The 19,855-nt window shown below is 41.4% G+C and overlaps 1 protein-coding gene and 1 pseudogene across 1 annotated transcript; one reads left to right on the top strand and one right to left on the bottom strand.

The window, feature by feature from the left end:
• Positions 1-501: 501 nt before the first annotated feature.
• On the bottom strand, positions 502-8,500 carry LOC124157506 (YLP motif-containing protein 1-like). The gene is made up of 3 exons (XM_046532257.1): positions 8,284-8,500; positions 3,475-3,542; positions 502-1,917 (listed from the first exon to the last, which is right to left on the bottom strand). The coding sequence occupies exons 1-3, from the start codon at positions 8,416-8,418 to the stop codon at positions 795-797; spliced, it is 1,326 nt and encodes a 441-aa protein (XP_046388213.1). The 5' UTR covers positions 8,419-8,500; the 3' UTR covers positions 502-794.
• A 667-nt stretch (positions 8,501-9,167) lies between these two features.
• On the top strand, positions 9,168-9,228 carry LOC124173802 (annotated as a pseudogene).
• Positions 9,229-19,855: the final 10,627 nt, after the last annotated feature.

The following is a 19,855-nucleotide window of genomic DNA, read 5'->3' on the forward strand; positions in this document are numbered from 1 at the left end:
TCCATATTATAGTTAACAGAGAGAAAGAAATTTTAGTATGAAACTTAATCTCTTTGTGTCTCTGACTTCAGAATTATATTCTTTTTTATCGCCTTATCGTACTCACTCCCAAGGATCTATTATTTAAAACTTATATAGTTGTATCCAGCAAAATACGGAAGCTGAGTTAGTATGGAGCTATATTTTCCCAGTTATAATACTTTATTCTTAATAATTTCTGTAATATTGCTATGATATTGGACAAAATATCTTCTGCCATTTGTACTTCTAAACTGATTGAATTATTCACGAATAGAGCAGTTTTGAATATTAATGTAGATTTTCTTATTCCAAAATATACTTATTTTTAGCGTATGAATTCATTCAATATATTATTGAAATCCATTTCGTTCAGTTTTTTCAGAGGTAGCACAGTGTCGTATTCGCTCCTATACATGTTCTAAATATAATTCATAGCCACAATAATTTAATTTATTTTAAAGGCAATAAATAATGCACTCGTTTTTAAATATAATCTTCTGAAAATATAATAATTTTAATTAACACAAAATTAATCAAGACTTTACATAATTCCAAGCATCCCAGCGTTTTAAGTGAGAAAATATACAGAATTTCCAATGTCTTGATCCATTCATTACCTTTTCATCTCTTGCTTTTTGCCAGGCACAAGGTGGCTCCCTTAGAAATTGGCTCTTCAGAGTCCCCATGGCCCGTCAAAGCGACTGAGGCCGCACTCTTCGGTGTGGCCCCCCTCTGATCTGGCACACCGCTCGATGCCTCCTCCACATTGCCCTTCATTCGTCTCCCCTGGAGAGTGCGCTCAGCGCCATGAACGTGTTCACTCTCTTCATGGTTTCCTGCTCATCCTCTCCCCTCACGGGGCTAGCTCCATCCCCTTCTCCCCCCCTCATCTCCACCGCCTTCCGCTCCAGCTCCAGCACCCACTCCTCCTCCTCCAGCATATGCGCCAGCGCATCCTCCAGCTCCCCCAGCGACGGCGTGTCCTCCAGCCAATCGCTGTCTTCCTCCTCCCTCGGCCGACTCCCGTCGTCCACCGACACTGCCCGATTGACCCTCAGGCCCCTCTCCAGGGCCGCCTTCAGCTCCTCCTCACCGCCCGACACCGGCAGGCCGTCCACCAAGCTCCTCGCCCGCTCTTTGGCCTCCCCAGTTCCCGGCTCCCCCTCCCTGATGGCCGGCGAGGAGAGCGCCCTGGCCAGCACCGGAGGCCCAGACGGCGCCGTCGGCATCATCTCGATCACGTGCTCCGTGAGGGGCGCTACGGTCTGACCACGGTTCCGCGCCTTCCCGCCGCCCACCGCCCCCTGGGATTTGGCCCTCCTGAGGCCGACTCGGTAGTGGTGCTCGGCTTCCCTCCGCCCGAGGACCTGCCCCCAGGGGGCGTCGGGGCCGGTGGGGGAGAGGCTCCGGAGGTAGAGGCCTCCTGGAGACTCTGGAGTGTCCTGCGCGTTGGAGGAGGAGGAGGCGGAGCGGGCGCCGATGAAGAAGCGTGGGGCGCGGCGCGGGGAGTGCGGGGGCGTGGAGGATGGCGATGGCGGAGGCGTGGCGGAGGAGGCCGGGGGAAGGCGCTTTGGGGGCAGGGCCGGCGAGGAGGCGGCCGAGGTGGAGGTGGAGGAGGGCGAGGGAAGGCGAGCCACCATCTCCTCGATGAGCGCGGGCACGGCGCCGTAAGAGTGGCAGCGGCGGAGGTACCTGTGGATCTCGTGCTTCCGCTGCGGGGAGCCCTCGGGGAGCGGCAGGGGGATGCCGGCGAGGGGCAGCGAGAGGGCCGAGTGCACCCTGGGCGGCGGGGGCAGAGCGGGGGGCGCCGCCTTCCGCTGTGGGCGGCGGCGCCTCGGGGGCCTCTGGGGCGGCGTCGGAGAAGGCGGCGGCGAGGCCTCCGGAGGGGTCGCCGCGCTGTGCCACGCGTAGGATGAGGAGGGTTTCATGGAGATAAAGAGGATTTGTGTGGGTTGGAGAGGAGTGAACCTAATTCCTCTCACCAACCCCAAACAAGTGCATTTTAAGGAAGCATAATTTTATTAACAACTACCCTGAAGACATAAATAAAAATTTAAATAAAAAGACAACGTCTCTTTTTATTCGCCCGAGGGAAGCCAGAAAGTGTTCTTTCCAGTTGCATACCCTTATAAAGTAAATTTTCAGAGTTATGAAAGAAAGTTTTAAAGAAAAAAATTAAATGTTCATATATTGGGACGATACCGCACTTATTTTACACAACTCCTTTTTAAATTTTAGCTAGGCACACCAAACATCCGAATTTCTCGTCGACGTTACTCAGTTACTTGGTCCCATGAAAACCAGTAAAAGTTTGCGGACAATCAGTTCTCTGAAAAATGAAAGTCACTACGTTTCGCCGTCAAACTACGGTTAGATAAATCTGCGAATTTGTCCAAAAAAAGACGAATTTTAGAAAAATGCAAGGAAATACTTATGCAATAGATGCGGAATTGGTAATTTTATAGGTGAAAACACCTTATCATATAGATAATCTTTACTGACCACATTTTTGAAAGGAATGATCAACCTCCTCTCACCTGCAATCTAGCTTCTACGGGAACAGGATGGAGATAATTTGTGGCGGTATATCCACACATGAAGTAGCACTTGTGCGTAGATACAACTCGGGGAAAACTCAAATCGAGCTCATTTTCTTAATCTATATTTTTAAATTCCAGCAGTTTTTGGAGGCCCTGAAGCCATTTTTGGCACCAGTATTCATTCAATTCTGTCCCTGTGTGGGCATCTTCATCGGTGGAATAATATAATAAATGAAAAGGGGTGTTATGGAGGGCCAGAGCATAGAGCCAAATGGCCAAAATCGCAAATTTTTAATCGCATTTTTCGCGATGTTCCACCACCTAAAAATTATTTTTTCAATATGCCAGCCGAAAGGTATTAAAAAACACCTCCAGAAAACGTTTTTTCTTTTTGGTCCTCTCAAACATATTTTATAAAAACATGCGTTAGAAATTTCAAATCAACGCCATATCTTCTTGTCTCGCTCAAAGTTCTTGAAAACAATTGGAAATCTGCTCCTTTAAATAAGGTTTCAAATGCCGCAAACCGCATTAAAAAATATGCCTTCTTGACCGAGATATTATAAAAAGAGTGAAAATCGTATTTTCGATCTAGCCGGCCCTGGTGTTCCTCTAGTGGGCTGGAAATGTGGGGAGGTTTGTCCTATTTGATCCCAAATCGCATACCCTAAGTACGGGAAAAATCCCGGAGGGGGGACTTTTCACCCTCTTTATCCGGCTATGCCCTTTCAATGGAATTTAAAACGCAACATAAAGAGCTTTCTGAAAAAAATTCCGCCTGATATCGTGAATAATCCAATTTTTTTGGCTTTTTTTTCATAGTTTACATTAATCTTAAAGTCAATGAATTCGTCTGCGTAGTATCTAACGTAAACACAGTATTTCCCCAATTGATTAATTTACTGTGGCTTACCTTGCGGTGTGATTGTTGATTTTCAAAACGGTTGGCTCCGGTGCAATTTGCGGGAAATTATGAATAGCCTTGAAGGAAAAGAATTAGCGTAAGTCCATTTATTTGTTGTACAATGCAATATTCTCATAAAAATTGTGCAATTGGTAAGTTTTTTTCAAATTTTGATTGATTTACGTCGGAGATTCAATGATGAATTTATACCTAGAATTTAATTTACGAAAATGCTAATGCCTTGGTAAATATAAAAGTGAGAAAATAAGCGGCTGGCATTCAAGAACGTGAATGGCTCTAAGTCTTAACTACTGAATGAATTGTTTTTATATACTTAGCTATTACTTTGTTATTCTTTATAAAAATTTGCGCATGCCTCCAATGAGATGCTCAAACTATGTGCGCCTCAGTGTCTTGCACCATTCAGCCGTGTTCAAAAAATCTTTTTAGTGTTTGACAATTATTGCATCGTTCGACGAGAGATTTGCGAAAAACCAGTTCATTCATGGACATAATCAATACATTACCGTTAAAAATAATCCAGCATTATCATTCCCCTTTACTTACTTGTATAAACCCGCGCTTCTTACATTAACTCATCGAGGTACACGAAAACCCTCCGTTGTACAGTGGTTCTCTTCATACTTCATAGATATCCCATTCACCTCACGAAAATATACCACATGATAATTGGAGATTTTAACCTTCAATTCGTTCCCATAGTTGAAGCATACAGTTTTTTAATGGCATCTTAAAAGCTCTCCATGTAGGCTATAGGAATTATGCCTGGTAATTATTTGCAGAAAGGCATGAAAATTCACCTCACCGACCTAAAAAGGAAAATTCGCTCGATCGTGAGTCCAAAGTAATTGAGAGAAGTGAGGTAGCATGTGCAAATATTATGCTTACTGAACGGAATAGAGGGCTCTATGAAATGTAATACTTTACTATCAATACTAATGGTGATCAACTCATTTCTCATTTTCCTATTATTTAGTTTTCTGAGGTTATATTGTCAACCCTTGTAGTATAAGCCTTCCCATATTAAGCATTGTTCTATCACATGGCCACTACCCATTCCCTGTCAAAACCTTCTGCGTGTTAGATTTTTCAGTCAGAATATAAACACACAAAGCATGATTGCAGTACCAGTTTAAAGTACGGTGCCGCTTAACTTAGTCATAGACTCGCTCGCCAATGGTTGTGTCGTACCTTGTGGAATACGATTACTTCAGCGCAGTAAGCGTCCTCGATTCGCCATCAATGACACGTCCCACGGGTGTTAATCATACGTTCTTCTCGTGCTTACTTTTTCCTCGCGGTTATTCCTGGATGGTCGTGATACACACCTTTCTGATGGGAACAAGTTCAATGGGTGGTGGCAAAGTTGGCGGGAAATTGATACCTTACTTCAGTTTTGGGTTGTAGATAATATCCGCCTTTTTTGAGTTCAGATAAATTGATTAAATACCGTTATTAAAATTTTGTCCAGTTAAAATTTTCAAAATACACGAAATTTGCTTTGAAGTGATATTTTCTCATTTTTTTCATTGCATCGGGGGAGCGTGGTAGCTTAGTGGGTAGAGCGCTTGGCTGCTGACTAAGGGGTCTCTAGTGAAGCCTTCGAACAAATTAAAACCCCTAACAAAAACTATCAATGTGAGAATTGATGTGGGGAAACCTACCTACTCTATCTTAAATTTGAGAAAATTTCACCTTTTTGGCCTAGTTAGGGGTGAAATCTACGCTCACCTATCCAAACCAGCCTTCGGGTTGAGGCACTGAGTCAGCGATATATTTGAACCAACGTTTCTTATACTGCTGTCAGTTGACATACATGAAAATCCCTGTTATTTAAGAAGCCAAGATGTATTTTTTCGTTTAAACCTATATTATAAACTTTTAATGTATTTTTGTGGGAATAAAACTGGGCAGAGAAACAGCCATTGGTAAATGGGAGTGAATAGCCAAAAAAACTTTCTATTTGATCCTGAGTGGTCCTCTTCTATCCATATGTATAATTCCATTACATTCATATACATCGAATACTCTGATACGCTAAATATCATGGAGATGTGCTTCAGTAGCAATGCCACAAATGGGGCTAGAGGTGCTACTAGAAAAATGAATTGTCTATATTTACATTAAAAAAGTACGCAGAGATGAGGATGAGAGTTACTGCATTTTGATCCTTGAAAATTTCGTCTTCCCTTACATTCGAGGAATTATTTTCTTCCCGAGACTCTCTAACGACATCACAGTATCTCATAATAATTCGAATTACCTGACTTATACATGATTTCTGCCTGCATAGAAGTAGTGTTCTTGTCATTTATGAAACATCGCGGTGATTCTTCAAATATTTTTCAAGAAGTATATTTCATTTCATAGTTTAGAGAATATTTTTTGTATCGCAGTGATTTTAATTCATTATTAAAGCGTTCCACTGATAAGGAGTGTGTATAAAGCATTCTGGGAGTCTTCCCTCCCTTCATGGACTTAAAATCACAATAATGTCTACTCCCTTTCATTCCATCCAAAAATCCTATTATCTTCCTTCCTCTCCCCCGTTTACCTAACATTCTACCCTCTAAGATTGTTTTCAACATCCTTTCCCCACTCTCCCCCTCCATTCAAACCTTCTGACTCTTATTTCACTTATAAGCTGCCTCTCCTCACCCACCACGTCCAGCACTTCGTCGTTCCTCGTCCTCTCCGTCCACTTCTCCTTCTCCATACCCACATCCGAACGCCTCCAGACTTTTCTTGCCCGCAATCCTAAGTGTCTATGTTTCCGCACCGTAGAGCCCTACACTCCAGATAAATCCTCACCATCCTTTTCTTTAAACTCTTACGTAACGAACCTATCATAAGCGATAATGAACAAATAAATGGAACTCGGGTCAGAATTAAAGCTGATTTTTTAAATGATTGTATATTGATTATTGTCCCTTTTCACTCTGCCATGTTTTATTGCCATGCAGTATCGCCGTAGACATCCGAATACATTATTTTGAATATCATTGACGCTAAGTTAGCTTCATATTCATATGGACCCACATTCGGCAATGTGGTGCTCAAATTAAAACTCTATGATGAGTTACAATGAAGAGTGGTGGGGCTAGGGTATCGATATGGTCGTTGGGGATGCAAGAGAACAATTCCACGTTAGTAAATCGGCTGTCCAAAGATGAAATATTTTGAAATCTGATACTTTCTTCCGGAATAGTGCGCTTCAATGAGGATGAATGCCAGACAACGACGGAATAAGATCAAATACTACATTTATTTTCCTTTTGAATTCAAAAATTGAGAGAGGTTACACCCTAGTTTTTCATCAGTTATGTCACCCGTGACTGAAAGCATAGAAGCTCAAGTAGCGGGAAGTAAGAAGTGAGAGAACTTTCTAATTATTCAGGATGTAATCCTTGGTTTCAATCAGAACTTAAGAGAAAGAAGCTGTGTCAAAGAAAATGTATGATGGAAGGCATTGAAGTATAAAAATGGTCCCTATAAATGATTATTGTAGATTTGCAAACATTTTTCTCGTTGATGAAGTGAATTTCCTTTGAAAATTGTTCGTCCTTCGAAATTTTACTCACTTAGTGTCGATTTTTATTTTAATCGCCATAATTTTTTACGCGAAATCGGTCGAGATGCATCTAAAAAAAGAAATGTCAAAATCGTGATGTCCGCGAGAAAGAAAGAATCTACATTGAGAATTAGTATTGACGTTAAAAATGAATCTAGGAGTGTAATGAGTTTGTGTGATAAGTATCGGAAGGATTAAAAGTAAAAACCATTGTGTGTTGCTGGAAAAAAACTTGGACGAAAGTGAAAATTCATTTGAATATAATTTTGTTGAGCTTGCTTTTATATGGCAGCCATGATGGACCATTTAGATGAATTACGAGGTGGATAAAACTATGGAGATACGTGGGAATGTGGTTTTATCGCTGGATGACGTCGATCAACTGGACGAGAAGAGTCGAAAAAAGAGAATTTCATTCGTATAGTTGGCGTAAAAATATGTATGTAAAGTCCTACGGAAGACAAATTTAGTAGTATAATCCAATATGGTTACGACAGCAGTAATCGGGTGAGCTGGTGATGATGGCGGGAATTCACACATTTGTTGGTGGGTAAAAGTGATATTTTGTGTAAGAAAATATTAACTTACTGAGGATTGGATCATTTGCTATGTTCACTCGGAACTGTTTATCGGTGAAATATTTCGCAACATTTTAAGATGTAAATTAAGTTTTTCTCGGGTTCTTTGCATCGCTTGAAGCGCGTCTACTTCAATCACTTCATCGCCTTAATCCATTACTGGAAGGAAGGTCAGTATATTTTCCTGCTCGAGCGGATGACACTAATCGAATATCCCATCACTTACCCTCCATTTAAATGTAAATGAAATGTATGCCAAGGTGGACCCAATGCCTATAAAGGGGTCATTCAGTATTTCCGAACGAAAACTTTCGGAGAGCTACTAGATCTTCGAATGAATGGTTCAATAAGTCATTCATTGCTCAAGGAGAATGATTTAGGCAACAACGATGACCCGAAAGAAAGAAACGTTCCCACGAAAGTGAGCCATTTCAGCCATAGCAACGTAGATGGTCACTCATCGAACTTTCAAGCAATGCCCTTATTTGGCTAAGTCCGTGACGTCATCCGGAGTTCGGCCCGAATTCGGAAATATAGAATACAACCACAACCCCCCCCCCCTCTCCTCCCTAGGACGTGCCTGGACAATTGCACGCAGCGATTTCATTTCGCGAAAGCATCATCCGCTTCTCAGTTCGTCTCTCTGACCTGCTTGTTGTTATTCCTGGCGACTGCTATGCCCTGCAGCGTGGTCTTAGTCGCGGGGAAGGTCGTGGGCCGGGGCGGCCCCACGCTGCCCTTGCCCGCCCGGGGCCACAGTTCCTTGCACATTCCGCTGCCCATCGGAGAGGGTGTTCGCGCCCCTCGCTAAGATCCTCCGCGGCCTGAGGCTGTCCACGCTCTGCCCTGCCTCCTCCGCCGACGCCGCGGGCGCTGGGTGCAGAAGTGGGGAGGAGGGAGGAGTGGGAGCTGCCGGCTGCTCCGAGGGCCGAGGGGGTGAGGTTGCTTGATAATTGGTTTGGCTTGCTTGTTCATTTGGGGAGTTCCAGATCGGTGGGTAATACCCTAACCTCCGAATGACTGATGATGTGGAGTGAAATCAGTTAACTCATCTGGGTTTCCGGGTTGTCCTTCGCGTCGATTCATCTTTTACGTAATAACTCTCTGCTACACACTTCCGTCTTTCCATCTCTCAACGCTCTCTTTTCTACCGAATCCCCTCCTTGTTTAACTCCCTGGCTACAAAAATTCCTTCCCAGTACCTCTTCTCCTCCACCACTGTATTAAAATCCTCCCTTGAATGCCACCTGAACAATTCACCACTGTCCAGCCAACAACCCCCTTCTTATTTTCAAACATTTTGTTTTCTGTTTGTTTTTTACTTATTGCGTTATCTTTAAGCTTTTACTAATTTATTGAGAACACCCGGTGTAATTGCCTTTGTGCCATCTTTTGAGGTGAAATAAATAAATAAATAAAATAAATAAATCCTCGTGACACAAGTGTGGAACGCTTCACGATGGTAAAATATATAAATTTTTAAAAACCTTTGTGACACAAATGTGGAACGCTTCTCGAATTTGTATATTCATTAGATTGGCATGGCCCCTGTGTAAGGATGACACGCAAAATCGTGAAGCGTTCTGCATTTTTTTCCCACGAAGATGAATCGACGCGGAGGACCACCCGGAGACCAAGCTGCTCCTACAGCACCATTCCGCGGATGCCTCCATCAATATCAGTTAACTAATCGCGGATCGGTGGGTAATGCCCTAATCTCCGAATGAGTAATAACGTGGAATGAAATCAGTTAACTCGCCAAAGTTTCCGGGTTGCACACCGCATCATCAGCCTCAGCTCACATCAATATCAGTTAAGTCATTTTAAACCGTCAAACTTTTGTTTTGTGCATTAATGGGCTTAAAGAAGGCATTTCACCACTCTATATGCGGCAATTAATCTATACCACATCTGTACAATCGCGCCCGTTAGACTTGGTTATTATGTGAAGTTGTGAAATGTGTGGAGAAAAAGTCTAGAAATAATCAGAAATTTTGCTTGAAATGATGAAAAATCGGTAGTGATGGTTTCTTTCAGGTAGAAATTGGACTGTAAACATGATATTTTTGACTCGTCCACTGCGTATCTTTTCGATGAACTTAATTTTTGAGGATTACCTATTGATATTCACGTGAGGTCACGATATTATATATTAAAATTCACGTAAGGTCTTTGATTGGTAGAGCAAGTCTTTTTGTCTTTATTGACACAAAATAGTTCCAAGAAAAATCCTTGATCCTAAATGGATTAGGGAAAGAAAGGATAAGGATTTCCCACTACTCTCAGAAATGTTATGAATAAATTAACGTTGGCCTGTCATACACCACCACTCATTGACTTATATTCGTTATATGTAACTTTTTCAATCATAAGTTTATAATCATATAAATCATGTATTTATTTTGATTATATAATTTTAATATGCTTCTTGATATTCATTTACCAATATTTTTATATATTAAATGTCATGGATTTAAAATTGAAGATTATAGATTTAAAAATCAGTATTTTACTGAATTTAGGTAACAGTGACAACACTAACTGATTAATGTCAACAAAATATAGTGCACCTGATGATGCCAGTAATGGTAAAATTCGTTGTGGTTAATCAAAACCACAAATTGTAGAATATAAAACACATTAAAAATTAATATTTTATTCTTGAATAGTTAACTTTTACCTATGCCACTACTTAAGCAAAATTTAACTATCCAAGAAATCTTATAATGGAATACCACACAGTTAAGAATGAGTTGGTGCAATGGCGTAACTATGGGGGGATGAGGGGAATAGATCCCCCCCCCCCTAAAGACTCAGAGAAATATAAAAAATATTTAAAACTATTGTCTAGTTTTGACATGTAATAACTGCATCTGCTTCAATTTAGATTTTAAGCGAAAAAATGATATATAATGTATTTCCAGGTATGTAATTTAAAAAAAAAATTTCCGGACACCTTGTTGCCAGGGGGGGGGGAGGGTCGCCCCCCCAGACTCCCCCATCCCCCCAAAGTTTATGTCTAGTTACGCCACTGAGGTGGTGAATTTTATTTTATCCAAATTTTGTACGCACGTTTGATATATTGTTAAGAGATATTGATCTTAAGAAAGAAGGGGTTTGAAATCCTAAATCGGATTGCAGTGTCTAAGGCAAAAGTTCCACGGTGTGAAATTCGCTCCAAGACGAGAGAGTTCACCGGGGAAGAAAAGATCACAGCATCCCATCCAAGGCGGTGATGCGGGGTGCTCAATGCGTTGATCCTTCCTGCATTGTGTGAGAGAATTTGTGGGACCAGCGAGGATTGTGGGGGATGGAAACGGAGTCGACGGGAGAACAAAGCGAGCATCCTTAAGCGAGGAAGCGATTTCAGTCGCGAGATAAAAGTTCCGCGCGAATTCCGTCCGCGTGTCTTTCTTCTCCCGAGCCGACGACGAGCCCTGAATGTAAAATACTATTAATTTCCCCCCCCCCCCCCATCCGCCGATTCGCCGGCGTTCCACGCGAGCTTTAACAAGCGCAATTTGCATCGCAAATATCCTTGCAACTAATTCTTCATTCTAATTCTCTCGAAAGTTAAAGAGCTTTTATTTTGCGAAATGAGATTAAGAGATTATCAAGGCAAAGAACGGGGTAGCTTTGCCAGCTATTTAGACTCCAGATATAGTTTAAATTCTCTGAATTTATTCTATGAAAAATTGATACTTCGCTTTACAATTCCCTCTGGATGGAAATATCACCGTTACTGAGTCGAAAGTAGTTCCATTACGGAATGTCTTCGGGCATTTGTTTGTGTGATTCGAAAGCCTTGACAGCTTGATTCATTTGATCGTTTGCAGAGCGAAATGAAATTTCTAGATTCAGAGGAAAATAGAATAGAGTATTTTACAATGCCATGAGCGGGATTATATTACTTAAGACGCATAGGCATTTTAGGTCAGGTACTGGAAATAAAGAAATAAAACATCGTAATGTTTGCTATTATTTAATTATGGGTACGACCCGGGTTTCGTTACTTGGTTCCATCGTCCGTTACAAGTTACGAAACCCGGGTCGTACCCATAATTAAATAATAGTGAACCTCACAAAGTTTTATTTCTTTATGTCCAATATGGAGAGGTTTCACAAAGTAAAGCCTGAAGTTATCCGTTATATTTAGGTCAGGTAGTGTCAAGGTTATGATTTTTTAACGGCTAAAGGGCTGAAAACTATCTGGAGAAAAATTCGACCACTAAGGCATGTGCTTGGTTCAAGGAGGTTGTAAATATATGGAGGGATCACCCCTGGTTCCGAGCGTGGAGCGAGAATGGGGGTGCTTGGGTAGGACAAGCCACGCTCACTGTGACCAAAACATTGGCAATCCCATATATAAGGGTCAATGCGTACTAATTGGTGAAATATTTGGTCATATCTCGTTAATACGTTAAAATAAACTATGAAACGCACATTGTTAACTTTTTTTCTTACTTTATTGGTAGTCTTCGCGAAGTTATGACTCAAATATCTTTTCCCAGGGAAAAATTACTATCACCACGGTTACGTTCTACAACCAGCTCAGCTGAAAATAAAATTTTACTAGAGTAAACTAGTCATTTACCTGCACTTATACTCGTATGGGATTTATTATAGCTAACGGAAATCTAACAGTAAGAGGAATAAAGTATATTTTCAATGATATCCCCACTAGTGAAGTGGCTAACAGACACAGAGTTTATACATTAATATGAGTATCGCGAATGCCGAAGAAAGTCCGATGACAATCACCAGCGAAATACTAATGACTACGGTAGCATTTTTCACTTAATGTAGTTAATTTTCAGCATAAAACTTAGCCACCACAAAATATCAATCGGAGAAGTCCAAAAATTGTCAAATCAAGATGGCGGAACTTTGACTGCGCTAAAAACTCGGAAACAGCGCCTCCAAATATTTGCACCCTCCTAGCCTGGGTTAGATGTGCGGATAATAAAAATGAACAATAGGCATGTGATACTTTCTCGGTAGAGTTCATTTATTCATTATTCAAGGAAATAGCCGCGGGGAAGCCAGCGGTGTGTGTCTTTACGGAATCGCCCGCAAGGGGGATGTTGTCTTTGTAGGTCAAGTGATCCTTGCGCGAATGCGGGGGATCCGGGTTCACTTTCCGGTCAAGAAAAATGGTTTTTCGAGGAAAGTCTTGCAAGTTTTCAAGGAAAATCTTGCAAAAAGTCCGCGGAGTGGAGAAATGGTAAGGTTTATCTGCAGAAATTTTAACCCACGCATCGCATGTATAACCAAAATTGTTCCATAAATATCCTTCTCCTTCAGACGAGCGATATGTATTTATTGATCTGAGTCGAATCAAAGGCACGCCTTAGTTTCAAACGCATATTTACTGCGTCATTTTAGGAAACGGGTGCGTGACGTCATAGCTGACGTTGGGTTCCGATTTCGTTCTGTTGGCTACGCGTTGGAAGTGGGAGGTGCTGGAGTTCTAGTGGCTTTCCAAAGTTCTTTCTGTGTTTTTTTTCCTGGCTCGTCTCGTTTTCATTTATGAAAGTATTCTAAAGGAAACACCGCATGAAACGACTTACTTTGTACGCAGTCACGCGCGCTGGTTCCAATTTATATACACCAAGGTTGAAGTTAGCCATAAAAAATATTTGGCTTAGCCGGGATTCGAACCCGGATCTCCCGATTGCCGGTCAGGTGTGATAGCCAATTACATTAATTATCTAATACGAGTTCATTCTTTGTGTGTATTCCTGAGGAGTTTTCGCACTTAATAAATTTTATTTAAACAGACCCGAGAACAGCACATTACGGTCTTTTGCATCAGATGATTAATCTATTAACAATGTAAAGCCACGCACTGGGCAAGGTAGACCTATCCAGGTGGAACTAGAACCAGCAACTTTCGAATTGACACAAGAGGACTTCACTTCTGAGGCCGGCATAGCTGGCCCTGAGCACAAAGATAGCGCCACAATGGTTCCACACATTTGCTTTGACGTTGGAATGCAATAAGCCATTGGTGTCAGATCGTGTCGATTTCCATCGCCCGTGATGACCGTTCGCAATCATCCCTCCGCGGTCTGTCGGCCGAAAAGCGGCGGTCACGCCCGAGGCCGTTTAGCGGGTCGCCGCTAATCTCAAGTGCATCTTCCCCGCTGAATTCCCTCCCCCCCACCCTCAAGAGGGGGCGAGCGGCGGCGGTAGGTGCACGCGTGGGCGAAAGCGTCTGCTCGTGACGTGCTCCGCGAATTCGCCAACCTGCGACTGTCACTACATTGGACTATTTACCCGTTACTATGAATGAAACTTAGACGTCGTGTCTTTGAGACGGCTGCGACTGTAAATTATAAAAGGGAGGGTACGAACGGGGACTACGCGATTTTTTTCTAAGTTTTCTGCGGATTGGGGAACGTGGTAGCCAAATGTCTGATAAAAAAGTAAGACACCGGAGTTTGAGAAGCTCTATCGTCTAAATCAGTGGTTCCCAAAGTGTGCGCCACTGCCCCCTGAGGGGCGGTGTTCTATTCTGTAGTGGCGGAAAGAGCCAAGGAGGCGGCAGGGGGGCAATTTATTTCTATCTTAAAAGTATATTACTACTTAAGTTCATATTATTGTGTACTAAGCATTTTTGCATAAATGTGCTATGAAAACTATACACATATTGCATTCTAAACAAATATTCGATTATCGGTATGGTATTTGGAGGAGGCGACCGACAGCTGAGGTCATTTGCGCCATGAGGGATGGGTAGGTAAGGAAGGGTGGAGAGAAACCTGGCGTCGGAATTAGCCTGCTCTTAACGAAAGGCGCCAAGGGGACCACGGCTTAACGTCCCATCCGACGGACGGAGTGTTGCGCTTGAAATGTCCTCCACACAACACTCAAGCAGAGATCGGGCAGTCTCTGAAAATTCTCTGCCGCAGCCGGGATTTGAACCCGGGCCCACCGGGTGGGAAGCCAACACTCTAGCAACCACACAACCCGATCCCCCTATTCGATTATTCATTGCTTTTAATTTAACTATTAAAATATTCTCATTTGGTTATTTAGTCTATGATTCTAATTATTATTTCAAAGTTACCGATTAGGAGGCGCTGAGTATAGGTTTATGGATCTATGGGGACGGTTGCTCGAAAAAGTTTGGGAAACACTGGTCTAAATGAAGCAATCAATTACAAAGCACCAAGAAGCAGACAAAGGAGATTTAATTTCTTCGTTGGATCATTGACTTTAAAAAGTCTTTGAAGTACCCATTTTTTCAAAACGGATACTATAAAGAAACAATTAGATAAATAATAAGAAATATTGACCTTATTAGTGATATTTAATGTATATATTATAAGTACCAGCATTGCATTCATCGTACAGCATACAATAGTACCAATCAATTTTCAATTGATGGATTGGTTTCAAAGTCAGCAGAGGTTTGCGTTGTTTACAATAAATACAGCAATTTTAGAGGTACGAACATATTTTTGTGCAAACTGGCCTCCTTGTATCAAAATTTCAAGTTATTGGAACGAAAACTACGGGAATACCAAACGCCCAAATTTCCGCAAAACGCGTACTTTTTTTTAGTAGAAAAAATGAAGTAAGGCAATATTATAAAGCCGAAGATTTTTTAAATTAAATGATCCAACGTAGAAATAACCTCTCATCCGTATGATTTTTGTTTAAAAATTGATTGATGAAATTGATTGCTTTGTTTAAACGAAAGAGCTCCTCAAATTCGGGTGTCTTTTTTTACAGACAGTAGTGGGTAGAGCAGCGCATGGCCACTGAGTGCAAGGTCCCGAGTTCAAATCCTGGGTGAATCCTTCGGACACCCCAATTCAAGGTACCTACCCTATGGAAAGGAACTGGCCTGTCTACCCTGAATCAGTGATATTCACGCGTCTGTGGCTTAGTTAGGGTCGATCTCTACCCTAGAATACCCAAACCAACCTTCGGGTCGAATAACTGAATGCATTCCATCGATTAAGGTATGTTTGCTTAGAGTACTTGAGAAGCACTCTGACAGTGTCCATTCCCTTCATGGACTTCCCTCTTCAATTCAGAGTGAAACCTCCTATCATTAATTCCATCTACAAAAATCCTATTCTCATAAGTTTATTTGAAGAGTATTGCCAGTGATGGCCAACCATCTAATATCTTTCGATGATGCTTTCATATTGATAAAAATATATTCATATATTCAAGAACCCTTCTTGGGTATGTTCTTCTCCCTCGTTTACCCCGCATTATACCCTGCAACACTGTTTTCAACATCCCGTCTCCGCTCCATCCAAACTCTCTTTCTCCTCTTCATCTCATCTAGAATCTGACCAATGCCTTACTTTTTGTCCGACGCAGAAGGCCAATAGTTTTTATTTCAACTCGTCCTTGTTTCATTGTAATTGATTGTTTTTTAATCGTCAAATTAGCCAACCCATTATCTTTGTTCCCGTGCCATTGTTGGGCCATAAAAAATTAGTCGTATGAGAAAAATATTGTCAATGAGTCAAATTCACATGCAAACGTGATGGTTGAAATATTTTTAAATATTTGTGTTTTTTGGAGAAAAAATAATTTTCTTCGTTGCGCTTCGAACAAGAGGTGTGCGGAGGTTCAGCGATGAAAATGAGGAGTGGCAATAGGAACGAAACCCTTGGGTCGGGTTCGCAGGATACACTCCTGGAGCAGGGACTATAAGCGATCAGCTTTTCTCCTCTGCCACCAGAAGGGGAAGGACGGGAAGGAACAAGGAAAGGAGGCGCCGCCGCGATGAGAGCCCGACGACGCCTCCAGGGGTAGGACGGGGAAGAAGGGGAGGGGACGAGGAATCCTGCACCGTCACAAAGGCGGGCAGGTCCTACCATCAGCGAAACCAAGCAATACGCAATTAATATGCTACCAATTTTAGTAGATTTTCCTATGAGGAAGAAAAATCTATCGATCAAATCGGTAGATAATGAGGAGTGGCAGTGCGTGAACGAGTGTCTGGGTAATCTCTAAGATTTTATGCACTTACCTGCTGCATGATCATACTCAAACTATTCTTTGGTAGTCGCCATCTTTTCAGCGGTTATTAGGGAATGAATCGCGAAGAGCTACTCTTTTCAGTTTATTTAAAGAGCATTGCCAGTGATGGCCAACCATATAATATCTTTCGATGATTTTTTCATATTGATAAAAAATATTCAGATATTCATTTCGCAAACACTGTAGCTAACTAAGATATTCGGTTATATTTAAACATATTCTAATGAAAACTAAAAATGGCAAACAAAAAAGTCACTATAGTGTGGTCAGTTTTTGTATGTAACTATATTCCTCTTGGCGATTTTTACAATTTTGTCGATCGAATTGGATCTTAATTGAATCAACGCAATTTGCAATTGATTGGTTTCTTTACTTACTTTTCCCTATTAAGGAATCCATAATATTTTAAATCATATGCCGTCTTCGCGGATAATATGCTGTACAATGTCAATTTTGACGTTGACTATTCGTGAAGTGACGTGTTTTGTAATTTTTTATTTTATTACTATTATTTAATGTTTTATTTATTCATTGATTAAAAACCACCATTTTCAGGCGATCGCCAACTCCCTTGTATTTTTTTACATTCATAATAACGCCGCGAAATTAGATTTATTCAATGCAAAGTGAATGACATCGAGCAATTCACGTAGCGGGGAACATGCTACGTGGTTTTTTCGATGTCTTTCATACATTGGTCGACCCTTCGCTAGGACAGAGGAAGACCTCGCCCGGTGGCAGTGGAACTTGCAATTAGAGGCTGTCTCTGGCGCCAGGTGTGACGTTGAGGAGTGTCCGTCGAAGGGAATGGCAGTACACGTTAACCATCGCGCGTCCAGCATGCAGTGTTGAGAAAGTGGTAGAACGATGCTTATAGAATCAATGAAATATCAAAAGATATCAACGCTTGTTTGATCATCCTCCATGATTCAATTATTCCCTGATCCATCACATGCCAAAAAAATAGAAGATATTGTGACGCCAAATGTTTGTTCTGTTCCAAATCCTCTTAATTACCTTAAAGATACAGTTTCTTTTGGTGTCAATTCTCTTTAATTCTTTCTCCTCTACAATCCCCTCTCTCCTTCCATAAACAACTGCCTAACAACATCAATATCAATAATTAAATATCAAGCGTTACAATTAGGATGATGTCAAGTTACCCTTCCAAAAAATATGTTTGATTATTTATTTTTTCTATTACCCATGCGATATAAAATAATGAATTCAAAATTTGCTAGTATTTTATTTAAACCATGGAGGAAGTTGATATAGATTGAGTTTAGAACAACGGAGAACCGTTCTGTCGTAGTTAAATAATATACCAAATCAAAAAAATAAGCTATTGATGGTAAAAACCATGGTTAAATGGCGCTGTAAAGTCTGGTGATAGAAGTGTGCATTGCCTTACTCCAAGCTGTTGGGAAAGTTATCAGGCATTCCACCCATCCATCGAGATAGGTTCTTTTCGTATCCGATTTGCATAGCTCTCCTCATCGATGTGTTCTCGGATGCATCAATTATTATTCTTTTGATAACTGAAAATATTCTCCTGCCACGCTTTCGTTCTTATTTAAAAATTAGTGTCCTTATTAGCTGGAAAGTTTCAGTGGGCCTTCCTTATCGACTTCCTTCGAAGATTTGCTAATATTTCGACAATCGAAATTAGCGTTATAATGGAATGCTGATGTTGGTAAGCTGATAGCAACTTAATTTTCATTCCATCTGTGGAATTACATCACTTTAGTTGAAAATAAGTGCAGTAATATTTATTTCACCCAACGACCACATGAAACTGTTTGTAAATACTTTACCTTTATGAAAAAATTTATCATAAAATTTCTTTTTAGTAGATATCTTTTGATGATTCAGCATGTTTTCCAAAAGTTAGAGTTCTAAGACAGGGAAAGTGTCGTGATTGAAGGAATAATTCTAATTTAATCTTTTTTCGTCGAATTCGCATGGTAACGATGAAAATTAATCCGGAGGAAAATCATCTTTTGGCCTACACTCAAATCTGATTACTTTCAATTGCTATTTTGATACTTCTAAATTATTGTGTATTCTAATGAACTGCATCATGACTGAATCATTTCATTCTGCCTACAGAGTTGCTCGCAATTGATTTTTCAAAAATGTAACCGCCTTTTAGGCTGCTTTGGGAATGCTTGAGACGGTGTCCACATGCTTTTATCCCCGATATAATTGAAATATTGGTTGCCGTGCGACGGATTTACTGTAAACTTCTGTGAACAACCTTTCCTCAGAAGTCCAACACGGTTTGATCCCCAGTCGGATATAGATTTGTAACGGCATCCTTCCTTTCGGGTATGGGTTTGTTGATTTTCGCCCTCCTCAACTCTCTTCGGCGAATGGGATGCCGAAAAGAAAAGAGAACCATGGCGCCACTCATCCCCCGCCCCGCTACTCTAACGGGTCAATCTAATGGACGCCTCTCACCTTCTGAAACAACCTCGCATTCCACGCACCGACCAACCCCTTCAATATCCCACGAGATGGTCCCAGAATGCATTCATTCACCCACCCCTTAACCCCCCCCCTCCCCAAAACGTCACAATGTGCACGCGAATGAGTTAAATATAGTAAACTGTCCAGTTTGGGGTGACTGGTATATTTTAAATAAGTGAGCGGGCCCTTCGAGAACCACAGTTTCGAACGAGAGAGGACGAGGGAAGGTACTGCAGGCACACGATAAGAAGAGGTGAGTGCATTTCTTGTTGTGCAGACGGAATATCCATCAGCAATTGGGTGCTCTCTCTCTCTCTCAGCTACTTAGTACCGGCGATGTGAGCCACCTAGATAGGCCAGTGAAGGAACATCGTGCCGGATTTTGCGTGTAGTAGCCCTCGCAGTGTAACTCAGTGCTTCAGTGAATTTGTGATCCTTTTCTCTTCTTGGGAGTCAAAAGTGGTGGGGTACAGTTTTACTCATTTATTCATTTGCTCTTCTACTGTTCCTTCGTTGATGGTTGGTTGAAGTAAAAAAGCTCGCTACTAAATACCAGGATTTAAAATTTTTCATGTTTTTGTGGATCCGGTTACGTTTAATCTTATTCAATCAAATCATCATCTCCGCTCACTTGTTTTTGGCTTGAACTATGATTATTTGGCTCATGATTGAGCTCTTCATTTTCCCATTTTATTTTTATCTTTAAGCTCAATACGCAAAAATTTATCCGAGATTTGGG

The sequence above is a fragment of the Ischnura elegans genome, chromosome 1 (assembly GCF_921293095.1).
Source record: "Ischnura elegans chromosome 1, ioIscEleg1.1, whole genome shotgun sequence".
Taxonomy (NCBI): Eukaryota; Metazoa; Arthropoda; class Insecta; order Odonata; family Coenagrionidae; genus Ischnura; species Ischnura elegans.